The 23,146-nt window shown below is 37.2% G+C and overlaps 1 protein-coding gene across 1 annotated transcript in view; it reads right to left on the bottom strand.

Annotated features, from left to right (window-relative positions):
* Window positions 1-23,146, bottom strand: part of LOC145664436 (uncharacterized) — a 169,899-nt gene that overhangs the window by 54,601 nt on the left and 92,152 nt on the right. Inside the window, exon 2 of the mRNA XM_081731118.1 lies at window positions 17,672-17,776. Within this exon, the coding sequence (XP_081587244.1) occupies window positions 17,672-17,776 (105 nt within the window). The remainder of the gene's footprint in view (window positions 1-17,671; window positions 17,777-23,146) is intronic.

Below are 23,146 nucleotides of genomic sequence, written 5' to 3'. Positions count from 1 at the left end.
CTGTTTACAACTATTTTTTAAAACAATTACACATAAATTTACCAGCGAGCTTTTAACATAATCACAATCAAAGATTGTTCATCGACTAAATTACGAGAGAATAAAAGATACGATCCCTCAAAATACAAATTGCAAAAAGCAAATGACCCAATTTAAAATATATAACACGATAGAATAATGAAATGTTCCTCCACTCCTCACAAAATCCCAACGTCTTTCAGACGAAAAAATGCACAATAATCCTCCTTCTAATCCAGCTTTCTATTTCTAACACGGAGTATTATTGTAAATAATACGCGAAAGAATAAAATACATTAACAGCAAGTAATTTCAGGGTTTTCACATAGGGGATCCCGGGTTCAATCTCCATTTTTAGTACACTCACACATTAAATATTTTCGGAATATAATTTCTCTCAGCTTCATATGGAAGCAGTCTGTTAAAGATTACGAGCTGATTAAATTATTGGTGTGCACGCCTTTGGCGTGGAAGCTCCGGGTTCGATTCCTCTTAGGGTCTCCCTTCCATAGAAATTCTTTAAGAGCGACTAGTGTTGTAAATAATACTAGAAAAACAAATAAAAGTGTTCTGAATTTGCAAAAGCAAATGGTCCAATTTAAAATACATTGGGAGCTATGACAAGAGGTCCCTGGAAACCCGGAACCATGGTCCCTACACAGGGACACTCTTCAGGGGCTATAGGATATCCATAGGTGCCATTGGGGTCATGCTCTTGCGTGGACACACCAAAGGTCAATCACATCATCATCTAATGTCATTCCACTTTCCAGGAAAACACTCAGACCTACTTTTACATGTCAAAATTAACATCATACACTTTCTAAAGCTTGTCAAACATATCCAAACCATTAAAATAGCGGGACTCAAAAGCCTTTGTCGAAAGATTTGTGTAGCCAATTAATTTTACTAAACAAACAAGAAGGAGTTTGATATTCATATTCATTCTTTCGTCCTATGGGTTATTTCGCTTCCGGATAGAGAAAAAGGATTTTCTAAAAATATCCAAGAGGGAGTATATGTTATGGCAATAGTTTCTTGATTATCACTTTCAATAGAAAATAACGTCTTTTTCCTAGTGACAGGCTTTAACTGCTAGTTATTTTATACTTCAATCGGCAGCGAAGAACTGTTTCATTGCTGGAAGTTGACTAAACAATGGAGAAAATGCTCTCAGCCGCTATGGGTCAAATGCATTTAAAACCGTCTATTTCATCGTGTTTGCCGTCTTCTGAGGCACAATTTTACAACAGTGCCAACTTCTTAGGTCAACTTTAATTTCTTAAGGGAATAAAGGGCTAAAAATGATAGTGTTATGATGTTTGACTTACATTACAGTACAACATGTATTACGTTGCTTTTTCATATTATAAACTAATTTCAAATAAAATTTTCAACTAACAAATAAGGTAACGTCTATATATCAAATATTCGATTTCCGGTGGGAGAATATTGACTTTTGAACCCTTTACAGTAGTTCAAATTCCACCTTAAATGGTATGTTTGCATTTTATGTAGCTTCGGGGCTGAGAAAGACATTAAACTCCTATTAATCAACCTAATTGAAGATACCTTAGTGAGCCTATACTTAACTGATTACACCATCACCTATCAGACTTCAAATAAAGTTTCAAATAAAATTTTTCCCTAGAACCCGAATCTTCAATTCAAATTACGGGCTTTCCATATCAGTTTTCAGTTTCATCGCCCCACCCCTAAGTGGGGAAGCAGAGGGTGATTTTAGTATTCGTAAATTTCTCCCTTCAAACTATTAACTTTTTATTTCGTACATTGTTTCGTCCAATGTTTGTTTCTCAAGATATTTTGCAAAATGAAGTAAAAAAAAAATCACTCCAATCTAGCATCGTAAATCGTATCTCATTTTTTTCTCCCAACAACTCAGCTTCTGTAGCAGCAATACAATACCAACCGTCATGAACTAGTCCAATATATTTAGTGCTTCTTTCAGCGCAAGCAAAATCGACACCTGTTTCTATTTCACATTTTGAAGTTGGCCGCTCCCCAATAGAGATATTCCCGAGACACCACTGTTTCCGAAAATTGCACTGTTTGTTTCCTTATGTTCATTTTCGTACTTCGCTTTAGTTTCAAACAATTATTTGCTATCCACTATAAGTTCCAGCATGCGGAAATCCTCGCATTGAAGTATTAGTGTGCTCGTGTAACTCCCAAATGGTAAGAGATATGAAAAAGTGTTTTCTCTCAAAGTTGTTCAAAATTTAGCGATAGTTTCAATGGGGGTAAAATACATCAAGGTTTAGATTTAAAATTTTTAACTTGTCTCCCCGTAGAGGTATTCCTGAAACGCCCCTGATGTTAGAAGCATCCCCATATGAATTTGACATATGCACTTTAGCCATATTTTTGTTTATTTATTTATTTATTGTTTCAAACATTTCTGTGCACTTCTTTGAACTGGGCTCGCGATCGCTTACCTCAATTGGTCTCGCGCTTCCGACCACTTCCTTCAACTGTTTCCACAATCACTCGCGTTCGCGGTGACTTGGGCTCGCACTCACATCTCTCGACTGGACTCGTAGTCACTCGAGCTTGCACTAACACGAATGGATCAAGATATGAATTAGGTTGAGAACCATTGCCACAGACTGAAATATTTATACACATTTTTAGGAAAGATGAGCTATGAACAATTACAGAAGTCCCACAAGTTTGACAACCCAAATGTCTTTACTGTGTTTGAGGTTGCATAATTGACAAACACTCTTCCTAGTTAAATAGATATAAGGACAAAAACAGCGCATTCAAATACCGCGCGGCGAACAGCGCATGAACAAAAACCACTCAAGGACAGAAACAGCGCATGCAAATACCGCGTGAACGAAAACAGCACATGGACTTTTTGCCATGGACCATAGATGAACATTTTACACTAAGCTCGGTCGCGGTCCAGCTCATTCCTTTCAAGTGAGCTCAATCGGGCTCGTGATCACTTACCTCAAAGGGGATCGCGCTCACTTCTCTCGACTGACCTCGCACTCACTCGAGCTCGAGCTCACTTCCATCAACATTGCTCGAGCTCGCACTAACACGAGCTCGCACTCAATTCTCTCGAGTGGGCTCGCGCTCAATAATCGTAACTGGGATCGCGTTCACTCGGACTCGCTTTCACTTCTCTCAACTGACCTCGCACTCACTCAAGCTCACGCTAACTTCCATCAACTGGGCTCGCACTCGGGATCACTTCTCTCAGCTTAGTTCGAGGTCACTCGGGCTCCCGATCACTTCCAGAAACTGGGCTCGCACTCAATTCTCTCGAATGGGCTCGCTCTCACAAATCCTAAATGGGGTCGCGTTCACTCGGACTCTCGCTCACTTCTCTCAACTGATCTCGGCCTCAGTTAGGCTCGCGATCATTTCTCACAACTGGGCTGGCGCTTATTCAGTCTCGCATTCATTTCTCTCGACTAGGATCAAGCTCAGTCGACTCGCGCTTACTTATTTCATTGAGGCTCGTGTTCTCTTAGGCTCGTGCTCAATTATTCAGCCGGAGCATGGTTGAGCGCAAATATCGAGCTCACGAATGTCGGACTCGCTAGTTTGGACACCTATGACAAAAGCAGCATATGCATGGCCGGCAATGCACATTCTTTCCCAAAGCAAACATTAAGGCAATAGTTGTGAGACTAATCTAGCAAAGTACACTAGCTCTTGCACTGGACCCGACTCTTGGCTGGATGGCGGTGATTTCCAATATTTCAGCCTTTACTATACATTTAATCTTACTGCTGATTCCTGCCAGTCAGGACTAAATTAACAAATAACACTTCCCAATTGTAACACTCCGATTTTGATAATATTTTGCAGGTAGATACTACAAATAAAACAAACGAATGCGTGTTTTTTTTTTTAATTTTCTGCAGAAAAACAGTTTTGTGGGGCAAAAGCCCACATAAAAAGTTTTGGAAGTTGATGTTCGAAAGGCAAAAAGAAGTTGACCGAAGTGAACGAAATTGTGCAGAGATATTGTAGACGTAAAATGAGGAAATATGTGTTTCGTATTTTTCTTAAAAAAATGGTTAGATGGGGCACGGACCCTTTGATCATGAAATATCAAAATTACTAATAACCGTGGTATGTCAGACGTGTGCAGGACATGAAGAAATGCAACGAAACTTCGTGTAGGGACAATAACCAAAATAAAGGAATACGTTTTCTTATTTTCCGAAGTAAACGGTTTTAGGGGGGCAAAAGCCCCCAAACAAAATTTTGAAAATTGACGACCGAAAGACAATATGAAGCACACCAAAGTGAATAAAATTGTGCACAGATATTATAGACGTAAAGTGAGGGAATTTGTATTTCGTATTTTTCTGAAAAAAAAAAAACGCTTGAGTGCGGTACGGACCAATCCAAACCATTGATCATGAAATATGAAAAGTGATAATAACAATGTATCAAAAGTGCCAAAAAGACATGAAGAATTGCAACGAAACTTTGCGTGGTGAGAATACACAAAAAATAAACGAATACGTTTTTTATTTTCTGAGGAAAAACGGTTTTAGGGGGCAAAAGCCCCCACACAAACTTTTGAAAGTTGACGACCGAAAGGCAAGAAATTAACCAAAGTGAATGAAACTGTATACAGGTATTGTGGACGTAAAATGAGGTACTATATATTTCGTATTTTCCTTTAAAAAAAATAAAAAAGGTGTTTGGTGGGCCCAGGGCCGTGCTGGGATACTAATGAGGGCGGTGGACAAGTCTACTAAAAGGGCGCCCATACAAACGAATATATATACGTATATATAGTTCCTGTAATAACATCTGTCAAATAAAAAGAAGCTAAATGTATCAACAATTTAATATAGCTCTATGGCCTATGGACGCAGGAGGTTCAGTGCCGCGTTTGTAAAAGCTCTCGATTGATTTCTGTCCTTAGCCAACTCAACCCAGTTTCTACTTTATATTTCAATCTCTGGGAGAACCATTTTAATATTGTCCTTCCATCTGCGTCTCAGTGGTCCTATTGATCGTTTTCCTATTTGGATTTCCAATTACAACTTTGAAAGCGTTTCTAATTTCTTCCATTCTGGCTACATGACCTGCCCATTTGAAATTCCTAGTCTTGATGACCCTAACAATGTTTGGTAAACGGTATAAAATTATGCAGTTCCTCCTTATGAAGTTTCCGCCTTTCCCCATTCCCGTTCCTCTTGGGGTTCGAATATTGGTTTAAGAATCTTGTTTTCAAATACTTTCAGTCTACGATTTTCCCTCAGAGTCAGTGACCATGTTTCGTAACCATACAGCACAACAGGCATGATTATCGTTTTATATTTTGAGCTACAAAGTCCTCAACAGAATTAGCGACAAAAAAACTGAATAATAACCCGGAATCCCTGCTTCCTGTTGACATTAAATGTTTTAGTGATTATGGATTTGGTCTGTTAATAATGACCCTAGATATTTGAATGTATCCACTTTGTCGAAAGAAAATAATATTTGGTATTTTGACATATCCACGAAATGCAGTAGCCCAACAAACTTCCATTTATTTAGTTTTTCTGCATTTACTTTTAAGCCTATATCCCTGCAAGCGTTAATTAAGATTTCTGTATTCCTTTCTATTCTTCTATCATTCCCTATTAAATTTACATCATCAGCATACGCCATAACCTGGCAAATACAATTCAGCTCTCTAACACCTGATTGCTGTCTATGATTTTCATTAGAATGTTCTCCAGAACAAAGTTAAATAATAATGACGACAACGCATCTCCTTGTTTCAGGCCATTCTTAACGTGAAAGCTCGTGAACAAGAATTTCTCTACTCGAACCTTACTTTGGGATTCATTTAAACATATTCTAATTAATCTACCTTTTTCGATGTTGCAAATTCTGTAAGCATGTTGTACAATGTTTTCCTCCAACCCGAGTCTAAAGTCAATAATTGATGTGCCAGGATATTGTATTCTCATTTCTTTTCAAGTATTAGTCGAATGGTAAATATCTGGTCGATAGTTTATCGATTTTACCTACATCCGCTCTGATAATCTCCAATAATTTCATCTCTGTATGGAGTCAATCTTGCTAATAGAATGTTTAAGAGAATTTATTGGATGTTGAGAGAAGAGAAATGCATCAATAAGTATTAAATCTGTTTTGTTGCTTTTCTTCTGAACTGGAACAATGATTGATTCTTTTCACTCTTGTGGTGATTCCTCCTTGTTCCAGATAAGGAGAATGAGTTTGTGTATCTTGTTCCACAATTTTTCACCTCCCGCTAAAATTAACTCAACCGGAATTTCATCTACACCCGGAGATGTGTGTTTCTTTATTTTTTTTAAATAGCGATTTCTATTTCTGTCTGGTTCGGTTCTGCAATATACGGTTATGCTGTATGCATTTCACTTTCTCCACGCGCATTAGTTTTTGGCTATGTGTTAAGCAAATTGTCAAAGAAATGTTTCCATCTATTTAAGATGCTATCCGTGTCAGTGAGAACTGTACCGTCAGATTTCTTTAATATATAAGCACGAGGTTGGTAGCCTTTCTTAAGTTCGTTGATGCATTTATATATGTCCCGAATGTTTTTGTTTTCACTATTATCTTCAAGTTAATTAATCTTAACTTTCAAACGTCGCGTTTCATTATTCTAAAAGTTTTGGAAGTTTTCTGCCAGATGAGAATGAAATTTTATGTAGTTATTTCGTTCGGATTTTGTAGCCAACGCTGTTGTTTTTTTCTGTTTTCTCTTCTCTGCTACTTTAGTGCATTCCTGGTTGAACCATGTTTGTTCCTACAACATGTATTTCTGCGTGCCCGAATATTTGTTTTGCTGAAATTTTAATGCTATCTCTAATTTCAACCAAGTATCCTGAACACTAGTGCACTCCGAACCTTCTAAAACTGAGAATCTACTCGACACTTCAATCTGGTTCCCCTCTCACCTGACTCTCCCCTAATTTTTAATATTTAATTTCAGATAATGAATATTTCCTTTATTCAACGGTACTCTCCCTCTTACTATCACAATCAACTCTTCTGAACGACCGAACATCAGTTGTGCTAGACTGTTTTCTTCTGTCTACTAAAATATGATAAGTTTGATTATGTGTTTTTCCATCTGATGAAGTCCAAGTATATTTATGAATGTCGCGATGTTGGAATTTTGTAATCTTCACGATAAGGTTTCTGGATGTTGTACAGCTCACGAGTCTAAAGCCGTTGTCACAACCTTCCTTATGTAAACATTTATTCCCTATAATCGGTTTGAAAATACCCTCTCGTCCGACCTTCGCATTGAAACCGCCTAACAGAATTTTCATATGGTAATGCAGGAGATGATCAAATACCCGTTATATTCTTTCATAAAAACTGTATTTTTTAAATCGCCATCCTTATTTTCTTTTGGGGCATGTGCTTTTAAAACAATAATATTACACCACCGACCCGTAAGAGAAGTAAAAGAAAATCTATCACTAACAAATTCAACCCATGTAATTGCTGATATTACGTTTGTGAACGAAAAGCCCTGTTCCTAGTTGGTAATTTTTAATTGTTTCCCCGTAAATGAATGTAAAATTTCCCGACTTGACTCCTCTATTTCTAAACTCATTCTTTACAAATTTCAACGCGCCTGCCCTATAAAGACTTCTTATATTCCGTGTTCCAAATCTCATGTCAATTTTACTTTGCTGAGTTCGTGCCAAGTTATCAGTTCTGATCTGGGGATTCTGCGAACTTATCTGAACAATCCTTTTTTTTTTGTTTCTTTTTACAGGATAAGGTTGTTAGTCCCACACCAAATCCCCAAGGTGGAGGATCCTTGTCTGTCCGCGACTTCTTATTCAGTATATTTGCAGCTAACCTCTATATCCCAGAGGCCACCTCCTCAATCCACAACCTGACGATGCGCCGTTCCGTGGTGACAGGAAGACCACATTTTACGGAAATTAATATAGCTATATTTCAGAAATACAATAGGTACTGTTTATCCGAACACTGCTTTAAAACACACAGGAACAATCAATATGCTCGGATATATGGATGCGTATTAAGACTGTGAAAGCTTCGATGCCGTAAAAATCGTAAATTAGAGACTACTGTTAGTGTAGTATTACATCAATTCATCGTACGTTTGACTATCCGAACTATTCTTGATGTATCACATTGTTTCGTTTTATATCTACATAACTTTATAATAAGTGATTATACAATTTACCTGTTCTCTGCCAATAGTAACTAATGAATTTATAATACAAAACTGAAATACAGAAGAATAAAATTTAAAAGAAAATATAGTGTGATATTTCGCAGGACATCTTATGTAAAGGGCACCTTGTATTCTTCACAGGTTCTATACTACCAGTCACTATTTGAATTTATTATACTAAGCTGATATACAGGATAACTAAAACCATTTATCTATAATGTGATGTTTCGTAGGGCGCCTTATGCAAAGGGTGCACTGTACCTTTCACGGATTCTTTATCAACAGTAACTGTATGTATTTATTGTACAGAACTGTGCTATACAAAAGAGTAAATAAAATCGTTCATCTTTGATGTGGTCTCGCAAGGGCGCCAAATGTAAAGGGCGCACTACACCTCTCACGGGTTCTTTATCAATAAAACTGTAAGAATTTATTACTAAAAACTTGTACCTTTATTAATACTGTGATATTTTGGAGGGCGCACCGGGACACGTCCCGGTGGGCCAGCACGGGCCTGGGTGGGCCACAGACCTTCCAAACCTTTGATTACAAAATATGAAAAGTGCAAATAAGTATACGTCAGAAGTTTCTTAAGGATATGGGGAATTGCAACAAAACTTCGTGTAGGGACAATTTGCAAAACAAACGAAACGTGTTTTAATTTGTGCGGAAAAACAGTGGTGGGGCCAAAGCTCCCTCCGAAAAAAGTAAATGTTACCGTAATATTGCAAGAAGGAGTGGACCGAAGCAAATGAAATTGTTTGTAGATATTATATATGTAAAATAAGGCCTTTTGTCTTTCTCAAATATCCTTATCCGATTTGATTCAAATTTGTCACATCAACAGCAAGGAGGAAATAAATCGATATGTTGTTCTGTTTATGCCAAAAAACATTGTAAGGGTTAAAGGCGCCTCCTGAAATACTATAAAGTACGCTATACTGTTTGTCCTTACTGTTGATCTGCCAAATCTAAAGAAATCGGATGAAGAAACTTGTGAAACACGAAAGGCCTTATTTTACATATACAATTATTACGCACAATTTCGTTCGGTTCGGTACAATCCTTCTGCCACCCAACTCCACGGTCCACCGAACAGTTTTTTTCTTTTGAGAAAATACGAATCACGCATTCCCTAATCTTACTTCTACAATATCTGTGCACAATTTCATTCACTTCGGTCCACTTCTTCTTGCCTTTCGGACGTCAAATTTCAAAATTTTGGGTCCGGCTTTTGTCCCTAAAACCGTTTCTTCGCAGGAAATAGAAAACTCGTATTCGTTTATCTTTTGCTTATTGTTCCTACACAAAGTTTTGTCCCAATTGTTCATGTCGTTTAGGTATTTCTGACATACTGTTACTAGCACTTTTGATCCATCGTGATCAAAAGTTTGGAGGGGTCCGTGAACCACTCAATGGTTTTATCCAGGAAAATACGAGATACTGTACTTGTTTTCGCCTTTCGGGCGTCAACTTCCAAAACATTTGGTGGGGCTTTTGCCCCCTAAAACCGTTTTTCCTCAGAAAATAAAAAACACGTATTTGTTTATTTAATGTGTAGTATCTACCTGCCAATTTTTTATCAATATAGGAGTGTTACAGTTGGTAAGTGTTACTTGTTAGTCACACGTTACGCAAAATGGGACAAATAGAGCATCCAAGATGTCAATGCGAAGAAATAGGCACACCATAACATTACGTATTTCGGTGTCCATTACTGGAAGAACGGCTAGAGGGAAGAGATCAACTAAAAGGAAAGAAATAAACGAAATTATAGCTAATGAGGACTATAGGATATTAAGCAAAGCATTTCTGATAGACGTATTGTTTCACATTAGGGAAATACACAGATTTCACTAAAAGGTCATACGTCTTAGAAAAACCTCCGTGACATGAACCAATGGCAGAAGTATGATCCGCATCAAAAACTTTATAGCGCAATGAAACAGGTACAGCAACTAAAAATTTCATACTACTGAATGTTTTTGTTTTCTATACAAAATTCCTTCTTTAACCGTGAAATAAAATACTTGTCTTTCAATTTTTGGATTTTTCTTTTCCTTGTTTTCTAACCAATCAAAAATAACCTTATAAAACGGATCCTTCATTTGTTCATTTCAAAGAGAAAGCTCGTCACTTAATATATTATCGTACTCAGTAACAGTGGAAGAAAATACTCGAGGATCTTCCTTATTTTGTTGCTCGTCAGAAATGTCTCTGGGGGCACGAGGAAAATGTGAAAAGGCATCAGCCTCTACATTAGATAACCCGGATACATGTGTCACAGTAAAGTTATATTGTTCAATAAAACTAAGCCACCTCGCAAATTTACCTACATTTTTGTCTGTTTGAGAAACAATAAACTCTTACAATCGGTTTTCAAGTAAAAGAGATGTCCTAGTAAAAATAACGAAAGGATCGAAAGACATATATAATGCTCAAAAGTTCAAGTTCATAAGGATGTCTAGATTTTTCACTTTTACTTAAGCTACGACTACAATAAGCAATGGGTGCTAACTCTGGGTCCTCTGGAGAACATATAGGTTGTTTGAGCACGGCAGCCAGACCGCGAGTTGGTGCCTCATAGAACAAATATACAGGGTGTTTCGGATTATAATGCATTTAATATGGCGATATTATGATAAGGTCTTTAATTCTCTCAAAAGCATCTTGTTGTTTTTGTGTCCACTTAAACGGTACATCTTTCCTGAGAAGCGAGTTCAAAGGCTCCGCGATTTCAGAGAAATTACGTAGAAATCGTCTTACAAAGCTAGCTAGTCCTAGAAAACTTTTCACATGTTTTTCGTCTTCAGACGTTCATAATTACTAATGGAGTCCGTTATTGTTTTGGAAATTTGTAAGATATCGTACGAAATATCGTGTCCCAAAATCGTTAATGAAAGATAAGCCAATTTTGTTTCTTCTGGTGCAAGTTTAAGACCATGTTCTCTAATTCGTTGAAGTAACTTCTTGGTAAGATTGATAACATCCTCAGAGGTGTTTTCACCCCAGAAAATATCATTAAGGTACCCAAAAATTTGTTCAGATTCTAATTCTTCCAAGGTCATTTTCACTATTCTGTTTAAACCAGCGGAACTAGTGACAAGACCCTGCGGGAGGGCTGTAAAACAAGAGGAACAAATTCCTGGGATTGAAAAGGCAGTGACATGTTGATATTTCTCAGCGATCGTCATCTGAAAAAACCGCTGAATAAGTCAGTGCAGCATAGGTAGCGACACTGACTGAGACGCAAAATAATGTCCTCTATCGACGGTACTGGAAAATTATCAGTTGCTATATGAAGGTTAATGCCCCCGGCGTCCAAAACAAATCTGAAAGATCCAGACTTCTTTTTCACGATAAGAATGAGTGAATTGTAACTAGATAGACACCTCCTAATGACCCCTTGTTTGAGCAAAGTATCAACTAGCTTTTTTAGCTTCTTCTCTTAAGTGGAAGGGAATTGGAATCTGATTGGTGTGTACTGAGACGTCATCTAGCACTTTAATTTCATGTACGTAGCCCTTGGCCACTCCAAAATCATCCTCTGGCCAAGAAAAACAATCCTTATACTCCTCTATAACAGAATAAAACATTTGCTTCTGATCGTCAGAAAGTTGAGGGTTAAGTCCACACGCTTGACGTTAAAACCAGCAGGAAAGTTACTGTTATCTTGTTTACTGGCTAAATCATGATTTTGAGCAGTATCTGTATCATTTGGGTTATGTGCACCCGGCATAATGTCAATAGCTCCACCTAAGTGAAGATTTTCCTCCAAACACAACTTTTTGTTGGTTGGGTTAACTACTCTAATGACAGGATTAGCATAATCTACTCTAGACTCATTGACAAAAATTTCAACTTTAGAACAGATGTTTTCATTGTGTTGCAAAATATTCTTAAATTCCACTAAGACTTAACTTCCACAATAGGAAATTGAATAGCAGTTCTTGCACAACTGCAGCAGTGAATTGAAATTGAATTAGTTTAGCAGTTATTTGAAAGATAGAAAACAGGACGTCCAAATAGGTAATTTTCAAAGCAATTATTCATACGAGTATGTAAAACAAGGAGTCCAAAGAACTGTATTAGGTCCAAAATTATTTTTAATTTATATATATAGATTTGTGCAATTTAAAAATCGACGGGAATACAGAATCATTTGCTGATGACACTTCTCTTATATTTACCGGTAAAACATGGACAGATGTATTCAAGAAAACTGAAGCAGAAACGAAGAAAGTGAAACATTGGCTTGATAATCATCAGTAACTATTACCTAGGTAAATGCTGAAAAACAGGTATATAACTGGTTTTCGCCAACTTGAACAGAACGGCCGGAAAACATGTCACTAAAATTACATTATTGTCAAAATGCTGAAAAATGTAACTGTAGACCTTTTAATAGTGAAACTAAAGTAAAACACTTAGGTATATTTATTAATAAGCATCTAAAATGGTCTTCTCACATTACACATATTGTCACAATATTAAGAAAATTATTATATAAATTTGTTCAATTACGAGATATTCTAAGCATAAAAATATTACGTATACGCTTGTAAATAGTATACTTACATATGGCCTATTAATTTGGGGTGCTGCTTTATGCATAGTCTACTCATTTAAAACCTTTGATTGTTCAGCAAAATAATATTGTAAGAATATGTTTAAAAAAGGAACTTGAAAGTAGACTAGATATACTCTATGACCAATTTTCAGTGTTAACACTTTCAAAATTATATTTGCAGAAGATATTAATATATATTAAAAAGAATAGTGACCAATGGGACGTAATAAAACATATATATATAACCAGAAATGTGACAAACCAAAATTTAGAAATTAAAGCTACGAGTAAATCTATAACTCAATATCAAACATATTACCGGGCTCCGAAGATCTATAACGAATTCCCACTCCGAATCAAAGAGGAAAGTAATTTCAAAGCATATAAAAGTTAATTTTACAGTGGTTAAAAGAATCAAAAATATTTTTTTTAAAAAATATATATATTGTTAGATATATAAACTGTTAGATAAAAGTAAGAAATATAGACTTCATATGTTACGGTAAGAAAATAAATAAAACATGAGAATCAGGCTCTCACACAAGCATTTGCTTATGTGAGCCATTTTCTATCTTTTCTGTATCGTTTGCATAAGAAATACAAAAAATTCGCAATATAGAAATAAGTGCATTGAATTAATCTGCCCGACATTGCAAGATAGACATGACTTCTGAAAGTCCAAAGTCCTGTCATCTATAAATGCCTGTCATATATAATAGTAGCAGTTATTTTTTCCTTATACTTTTATTTTATTCCATTAATATTTTGTATATTGTTATTTTTTATAATTTAGTATGTTATGTATTTTATGTATATTCTTTAATATATTGTATACATCCAATACATACATTTTCTTCTTTCTTTAAATAAATAAAATAAATAAATAAAATAAAAGTGGTTCTCAACCTAACTCCCATCTTGACCCGGTCGTGTGAGTGCAAGCCCAAGTGACTACAAGCCAAGTTGAGAGAGGTGAGTGCGAGCCCAAAGACCGCGAGCGCGAGTAATTGCGAGAACAGTCGAGGGAAGTGGTCGGAAGCACTAGCCCAATTGAGGTAAGTGAGCGCGAGCCCAGTTGAAAGAAGTGGGCTCGAGCGTGAGCGATCCTATTGCAAAATGTTAATCTATGATTTTTATCCATGGACTGTTTTCGCCTACACAGTATTTGCATGTGCTGATTTTGTCCTTCCGCGGTTTTTGTCCTTACGCTGTTTTTGTTCCTATATTTATTTAACTGGGAAGAGTACCTGTCAATTATGCAACCTGAAACACAGTAGACATTTGGGTTGTCAAACTTAAGGGACTTTTGCTGTAATTGTTTGTGACTCATCTTTCCTAAGGATCTCTATAAAAATTGTAAAGTGTCTGTCGCAGTGGTTCTCAACCTAATTCATATCTTGACCCGTTCGTGTGAGTGCAAACCCAAGTGACCACGAGCGCTAATGATTGCGAGAACAGTCGATGGAAGCGGTTGCAAGCGCTACCCCAATTGAGGTAAGTGATCGCGAGCCTGAGTGAGCGCGAGCCCAATTGAAAGAAGTGAGCTCGAGCGCGAACGAGCCTAGTGCAAAATGTTCATCTATAGTTTTTGTCCGTGAGCTGTTTTGCTAACGCTGTATTTGCAAACGCTGTTTTCGTCCTTGCGCGGTTTTTTGTTCATGCGCAGTTTTTACCCACGCGGTATTTGCATGCGCTGTTTTTGTCCTTGCCCGGTGTTTGTTCATGCGCTGTTTTTGTCCACGCGGTATTTGTGTGCCCTGCTTTTGTCCTTGCGCGGTTTTTGTCCATGCGCTGTTTTTCTCCACGCGGTATTTTCGTGCGCTGTTTTTGTCCTTGCGCGGTTTTTGTTCATGCGCTGTTATTGTTCACGCCGTATTTGCATGCATTGTTTTTGACCTTGCGCGGTTTCTCTTCATGCGCTGTTATTGTTCATGCGGTATTTGCATGCGCTGTTTTTGTTCTTGCACGGTTTTTGTTCATGCACTGTATTTGTCCACACGGTATTTGCATGCGCTGTTTGTCTTTGCGTGGTTTTTGTCCATGCGCTGTTTTTGACCTTGCGCTGTTTTGACCGGATAACGAAATATTTGAAGAAAAATGTTCAAACCAGTAAAGGATAGGCGCAGATAGTAACGCACGGTGGGAACATATTAAACGTTGCTTACAGCAGGCTGCAGAAGAAACAGTAGGTTACCGCGAACAAAAGCCATGAGTTACAGAGCAGATGATGCAGAAAATGAGGAAAAGGAAAACGTGGAAACAGGTTGATACAGAAGAGGGCAGAAAGATGTACAGAAACTTAAATAATGAATTACGAAGAGAAACAGACAAAACGAGGGAAGAGTTTTACAAAAGAAAATGCGAGGACATAGAAGAATTAAAAAGAGTTGGGAAATATGAGGAAATGTACAAGCGGAGGAAACAAGGGGTATTACGATGGCAATAGAAAATAAGAATGGGAAGGTAGTCAGCGAGAGAAATGAGGTCATAGGAAGGTGTTAAGAATACGTTGAAGACTTATATGAGAGTAGGGATAGACCGTGTAGCCTAAATGTTGAAGTAGAAAATGAAGTACGCGAGATGATAAAGGATTTAGTATTCTTCGGGATGAGTTTGAAAAGGCTATATCCGAGATTAGGAATGGAAAGGCAACCAGAATAGATAACATACCAATCGAATTCATTAAAAATATGGGAGACAAGGGAAAAAAGTTCCGACTATGCAATGAAATATATGAAGAGTGACCAAAAGACTTCCTGAGGACGGTCATGATACCGATGGCTAAAAAATCGAACCCAAAGAGATGTGAGGATTATAGAACTATTAGTATCATATCTCATGCAGCTAAAATTCTGCTCCGAATACTGAACAGAAGGATACATGGAAGAACAAATGAAGAAGTTGAGGAGAAGCAGTTCGGGTTCAGAAGAGCCAAGGGCACAAGAGATGCAATTAGATTATTAAGGATAATCGGTGAAAGATTTGTAGAAAAAGGAAAAGAGGTGTATGTTGTATTTATTGATCTAGAAAAGTCTTTTGACCGCGTGAATTGTGAATTGTTGTTGGGAGTTCTAACGAAGATAGGGTTGGATTGGAGAGATAGAAGACTCATAAGAAACTTATACACGAACCAACAAGTAAGTGTTAGGATAGGGGAAGAACTGACGGAGGAGAGTGCAATTGGAAGGGGAGTTCGACACGGATGCTGCCTCTCGCCAACACTATTTAATGTCTATCTAGAAAAGATAGTGAAAAAGAACCTATATGATGATGACGGCATTTCGGTAGGAGTTAGAATGATTAGATGCATAAGATTTGCAGACGATATGGCGCTTGTTGCAGAATCTGAAAAGAGAATCAATAAAATGTTAGAAAAAATTAGAAAGGGCTTTGAAGAATATGGGATTAAAGTAAATGTTAGAAAGACAAAAGCCATGGTGATTGGAAGGAAGGGGTCTGTGCCAAATATAAAAGTGGGAGGGGAGAAAATAGAACAATTGAATAGTTTTCGATATCTGGGTAGTATTTTTAGTAATGACATGAAGTGCGAACGTGAAATAAAATCAAGGATAGGAATGGCGAAAGAAGCCTTTAGGAGGAAGAAAATTCTGTTTTGTGGGACCTTGAATAAGGAGTTGAGAAAAATACTCATAAAATGCTTCGTGTGGAGTGTTGTACTGTATGGGGCGGAAACGTGGACATTACGTAATTGTGATGAATATCGACTGGAAGACTTCGAAATGTGGGTGTGGAGAAAAATGGAAAGTATTAGTTGGTTCGAGCGGAAAACAAATGAGAGTGTGTTAGAAATGGTGAGGGAGAAAAGAGCACTTTTAGATATTATTAAGAAGAGGAAGAGAAACTGATTGGGACATTGCCTAAGAAGAAATTGTATCATGAGGGACGCCCTAGAGGGTATGGTGGCGGGAAAGAGAGGGAGGGGGCGAAGGAGAGTACAATTAATAGATGATACAAAAACAGAAAGATCAAGTTGCAAACCTGGGGCCCCGCACCACCTAAAGCCGGCCCTGCTAGACTTACATACAGTGTAGCCAACCCCAAACTATCAGTTAACTGAGTATGATATGCTTATTCCCTGGAAAATACAAAAACTTGATTTAGGTGCCGTTCAAAAATTTGTGGCCCTTGGTGAAGATCGTAATCTTTTAATGTATTTTTAGTTTCCCTAAAATTATTGTTAAAGACAAGGCTCTCTATTAAGTCCAAGGAAATGTAATTGGACTATAGATGCAATAACTGACATTCACAATTAAGATGCTCGGCAAAAGTACTTTGGAGCCGCTATAATCTTTATGGTGAATGCACTAGCATTTCAGATCATCATCCAACTACAACTTCACTAATACATAGCTATTTAACACGTTTCATGTTAAGTGTGCTGTAACTACATCAAATGATGAATATATGTGTCTTCTTTATAAGAGTCTAAAATCCTCCTTCACAACTGTGTTTATCAGTAATGTTTCAATTTCAAACAATAAGTTTTTAAGTCATTACAATAAGTTTTTTTATGTAAATGAAGTTCATATCTCAGAATATCATAATATGTGATATGTGATATAATATTTCTTTTTAAGTCTTCAAATACATAGATATATCCAATAACAAACTGAAGCTTACGTTATCGATGAATTGCGCGAGGCGCTGCAGTTAGAAGTAGCTACTCCATTGGCTTCATTCATACACACTAAGTGGTTGCCACAATGATAAGCTAGTAAACAGCAATGCTCAGATAAGTCATACAATTGTTTGGATTTTCGTAATATATGAAGAACACTTTGTTTCACTAAATTCATGTTTAGGTGCAGTGTATGTTGCCAAGGGATTTAAAAACAACAAAAGAAAAGACTGAATATATTACTTACAGTATGGATCAGAGCAACAACACGAATCATGGAATTGTTTATTACCACAGTAACTATACACAGAAGGGTCACATTCGGGACATTCTCCGTATCGTCGTTTAACCACTGAAAATAAATACAAAATTCAGTTACAAAGATAAATGAAATATAAAAATTTACTACCTAGGTATAGTGACGACAATGAAGACGTCTTTATCTTAAGCTAGTTTACAATGAAAATGATTTATACAATACTTGTTTTGGTTAGTAATACGTTCCACGTCTTTCTTGCACGAGCTGATGATAAGCAAGTGCAAGTTTACAATTTTACATATACACAGGTTGTTATCAAAATAATACAAACATTTGAAGTTGGAACCACGTCAGATGTCTGGGTTGGCAACGGTCAGGCGGTGTCCGCAGTCTGGTGTATTGGTAGCGGTATGTTAGGGCAAACTCTGTATATGTAAGAACGGTAGTGTGCACTGAACTGAGCAGAGAGTGAATGGTTGAACTCTGAATTCCAAAGAGGGAAAATTGTTGGCGCTCAGTTCTGTGATACGAGCGTGACGAAAGTGACAAGTGTTGAGTTGAGTTGATTTTAACGTCCCTTTCAGCAACGAGGCCATATGAGACGGGACGAACTGATTAACGTGGAATCGGAACAACATGAGCTCCCACCGGGAACCGAACCCGGGTCTTCCACGCCAAAGGCGCGTACGCTAACCGCTTAGCCACGAAGGAACTCGAAAGTGGCAAGTGTGTTGGGTGTGTCGTGAGTAACAATGTCAAAGAGATTGCAGTCTACAAAACTCGGGGCAAAATGACATCGGTGAATAGGAACAGTAGTCGAAAGAAAACCCTCAGTGACATATCCTGCCAAGAATTTAAGCGGATTGTCACTCAAAACCGTCGTACGACTGAGGTGACATTGACGGAGGAATTCATGCAGCAACTTCTGCAACCTGTGTTAACAATCACAATTCATTCGACATACAGGATGGGCTTGTACGGATGAAACGGCTGAAAAAGGACCATTACACTTTAGCCCAACGCCAATATTATGCATATGCAACATAGAAAACCGATCACTGAAAATGGTCGAATAAGTTATCGTTCACCTTATTTCAAACCACATGTCGCGTTTGTGTGTTGCAGACGCTCAAAGAAGCGTATGATCCGCAGTGTCTCGACTCAACCATAAAACATGGCGGTGGCCTCTGTGGTGGTGTGGGCCATAATATCCAGGTTTTCAGCAGATCCTGTGATGGCACTTATCAGTCGCATCACTGCTCGTGATAATGTTAAAATTTTAGGGGACCATGTGCATCTTCTGGTCGATAGGTTGTTTCCAGCCAGGATGATAATATGTCCATTCGCACAGCAGTGTGGTTGGAGGAACATCGTTATGAAGTTGAATACCTCTCCTGGCTCGTTCAATCCGCAGGGAGCTCAACATAATTAAACATTTGTGGTCCGTTGTGCAGACACGAATCCGGCGCAGATTTTTGACTTCATCTTCTCTCTGAGTAATGCACAATGCACTGCTCGTGGAATATTATAATATTCCACTTGTTACCATTCACGACCTCTATGACTCCATTTCATTTGATCAGAGCTGTTCAGAGGGTGAAAAGCGATCCAACAACATATTAACGTGGTTAGTTAAACTTTTTCAGACGTTATCATTTTGATAGTCACCTGTATATTCTTATACTGTTGCTTGGTGATATTTAAGAACTGAAGGTAATTACAATAAATTCACAACGCTTTTTTTTCATTGCTCGAATATGTAACAAGACCATTAAAAAAGAAACATCTTGAAAGCAAGGTTAAAAACTTAATACCACTCCTTTCCAATAATAAATTAATAATATTAAGTTTGGGCAAAATTCAGGGCATTTCCGAAGGATAATAAGCCATGACACTAAAAACCGCCAGATAAATCAAAGATGCTGATTCCGAACCTGAAATTCGTTTTCTTATCACACTTTTAATGTTCAAAACATTGTACAACGGTGATACACGACAACAGATGGACAAGGCAAACGATCGTGAGTACGGATAGGATCGAAATAAGAGGATAAATCGATTGTGTTCATTTCGAATCTGATATATTGACCATATCCATTTTCAAGTTATGTTTGCATAAAGACGGATAAATATCGTAACAGATAGAACATATACCTATCCTCCATTTGGTTGCTTCCGCAGTCATGTCATTAATTTAAGTAGCAGAGGCGTCATTTAAGGAGGTCAATTGCCCTTTCAAGAAGTTTAGGTTGAAAAAAATATACGAAATATTTCTAAAATCAAAATTGCCTAACATGTATTTACCAACCTTTTCTCTGTCCCACTCTTTCATTCTCTCTCTCTGCTTATATATTTCTGAGTAGCATATGCAAAGGTTGCCCGATTCGTGACAAGCCGTCACCGACGGGAGAAGTGGGAATAACGCTCCACATATCCTTGACTTTAGCACGTACAAGAGATGATGAAATCAACACTATGCTCTTTCTGTTTTTATCCAGGTTTCTCAGGTACCGATTTTAGTCGGGCCGCATTCTAACCGCACTTGGAATTACTCAAACTGAAGCTCTGTGAAGCAGGTGGATGCAGAAAGAGAGACTTGGTTGCATTGACCTCGTGCTGGTTGAGGCAAAGTAGGGATGGAATTGAGACGAGACTGCATGCATACAATTTGACAAATAGTGGCCTCGTCTCGATTCAAAAATCGTTATATCAATTTCATCTCGCTCTCCAGATGGTGATCCTCGGATTTGTATTAATGGTCTAGAAATGAAGTGTGAGATGAAAAATGTATAAGCATCACAATCGTACAACTTATCGTTTCATTCCTTTATTGCTTCATTTCACGCTTGACGTTAAAATTATTGCAATGCAATGATTTCTTTTATCTATATTATAAAATTGAAAGTGACTATATTTGTGACTCTTAATCCCTTAAACCACCCGACCGATCTCGATCAAACTTTCAACATAGATGAAGTTCGGGCCTGGGATGATTTCATCATTTCACTTTGACGGTGCAACATTCTGGAGGGGGAGGGGGAGACGTATAAAAAATTAAAATGGCTGTCTTTGTGACTACATCACTCTTAAACACCCGACCGATTTTGATCAAATTCTCAACATAGATAAGGTTCGGAGCTGGCATGGTTTTTATCATATCACTTTGACGGTGCGACTTAGGGGAGGGGAGATATTTACAAATGATCAATGATGACCGATATTAGTGTCGAATCTATAGTTTTCGGGGTCGCTGAGAAGAACAGTGCCACTTTCGATGCTGTTTAAATCCAAATTCAGCCCAGCAACTTGGGGAATTGAGCAGCGGGAAATATTTAAAATGATCGAAAATGATCAACATTAGTGTCGAATCCATAGTGTGCGGGATCGCTAAGTTGAACAGTGACACTTCCGATCGCGTTTACGCCCAAATTTAGCCCCGCAACTTGGGGGAAAGGGAGATACATAAAAATGATATTTTTTTAAAAAAAAATGAACAATATTAGTGTCGAATCCATAGTTTTCGCGGTCGCTGAGATGAACAATGACACTTCCGGTGCCATACCCTGCAACATGAGGGAGGGGGATGTATAAACTCATCGAAAATGACTGATATTAGAGCCGAATCCATAGTTTTCGGGGTCGCTGAGATGAGCAGTGACATTTGCGATCCCGTTTAAATCCAAATTCAGCCTTGCAACTTGAGGGAGGTTGAAATACACAAAAATGATTTTTAAAAAATGACCAATATTAGTGTCGAATGCGTAGTTTTCTGGGTCACTGAGATGAACGACACTTTCGATCCCGTTTAAATTCAGATTTAGCCCCCAGCTTGGGGAGGGGAAGATATATAAAAATGATCAAAAATGACGTATATGAGTGTCAAATCCATAGTTTTTGAGGTCGCTGAGGTGAACAGTGACACTTTCGATGCCATTTAAATCAAAATTCAGCCACACAGCACGGGGAGGAAGATGACGAACAAATATAAAAATGATCGAAAATGACCAATATCAGAGAGCGCTTCAGTAATAGTAAAAAGTGACTGATTAACCAAACATAAATTATTAGAGAAAAGGTTTAAATATGGGCTACCATTTTTATTTTCGTTCTCATTTTCAAACAATTTATATGACTCAAAATTTCAGTGTTCAATACTACAAAAATTATAAAGTAAATAAAAAGTACATATTTCTCTGAAAAAAAATATATATTTTTTAGAAGCTCCAAAATTTTAGGTTTTAAAAACTCTTCTAAATATGGGACCCAGTTTAAAACATCGAAAAGAAATACATAGACCCTAAATGAATACAAACGAAACAATAAGATTAATCTAAATACAAATGAACTTCCTATTTGCAAAAATCACATATAGTGCGTGTGACTATGAACAAAAATTTAGTCTCGTGGGCACATTACTGATACAGTATTCGGGATGGTGTCAATGAGGAGGTCTAGGTGCAGGTATTAAAAAAAGTGATGGTGGACATCTGGGTTGTGCAACTGGGGCGGGGGGAAAGGGTGTTTCAATATGGCCGCCGTAGCGGAAGTTTTTCACAAAAATTATACCATATTTCAGGAAGTAATGCTCCGATTTCAATAAAATTTGGGTCAAACTATAGGTTTTCAAGGTCGAAAAGAACATATTTTGTCATAAGAACTATGTATAACCATATCTAGTCTCCGTTTGACAACCGCACATAATGTTGAAGATTTATATCCGAAACAAGAGCTTTTGCTCTATAAATACTAATTATTATTATTATTATTATTATTATTATTATTATTATTATTATTATTATTATTATTATTATTATTATTATTGCAGTTCTACGTGCGTTCATTAAGCTCAAGACGATGAATATGCTTATATTCATGAAATGCTTTATAAATATTAACAGTTGAATAACACTAGTTAACAAAGGTTTTGTTACATAAAAGAAAATACCTGTTCTTAAAGGAACTTTTTGCGCTGAATTCGAATATGCACTCGGTTTTTCTCCATCACGTACTATTTTCCCGTAACACAGGGATTTTCGGGAAAATCCCTCAAAAATTTCCCTTTTCGTTTATTTTACACCCCAAGATCTTGTCCCCTTGCATATACTAACATAGAAATTATACCTAAGTATACTTTGATTTATATTTAACAAACCCTCCAAGTTTCGTAATAATCGCTTTATTCTTTCTAGAGAAATAAATATGTTTGTATGTATACTGTGTGTACTGTTTATTGCACCTTATAGTAATGCTTTCAGAACTCTTAAGTTGAGGTAAATCGTTTTGCTTTATTACCACAAACACATATATAAAATATAATACAATATAATTTACAAGTGTGACAATTTACAATAAACAATAATACAAATGTACCAAAAGGTCATGAAAAGACAATCAAAACTATCACAATATATGAAACTTCCATTGGGTTACAAAAACGTACACTACTTCCTTCTTTTGTAAGAA

The sequence above is a fragment of the Thermobia domestica genome, chromosome 11 (assembly GCF_964235325.1).
Source record: "Thermobia domestica chromosome 11, izTheDome1.hap1.1, whole genome shotgun sequence".
Taxonomy (NCBI): Eukaryota; Metazoa; Arthropoda; class Insecta; order Zygentoma; family Lepismatidae; genus Thermobia; species Thermobia domestica.
The sequence above is the reverse complement of the archived record's forward strand: the minus strand, read 5'-3'. Positions and strand labels throughout refer to the sequence as shown.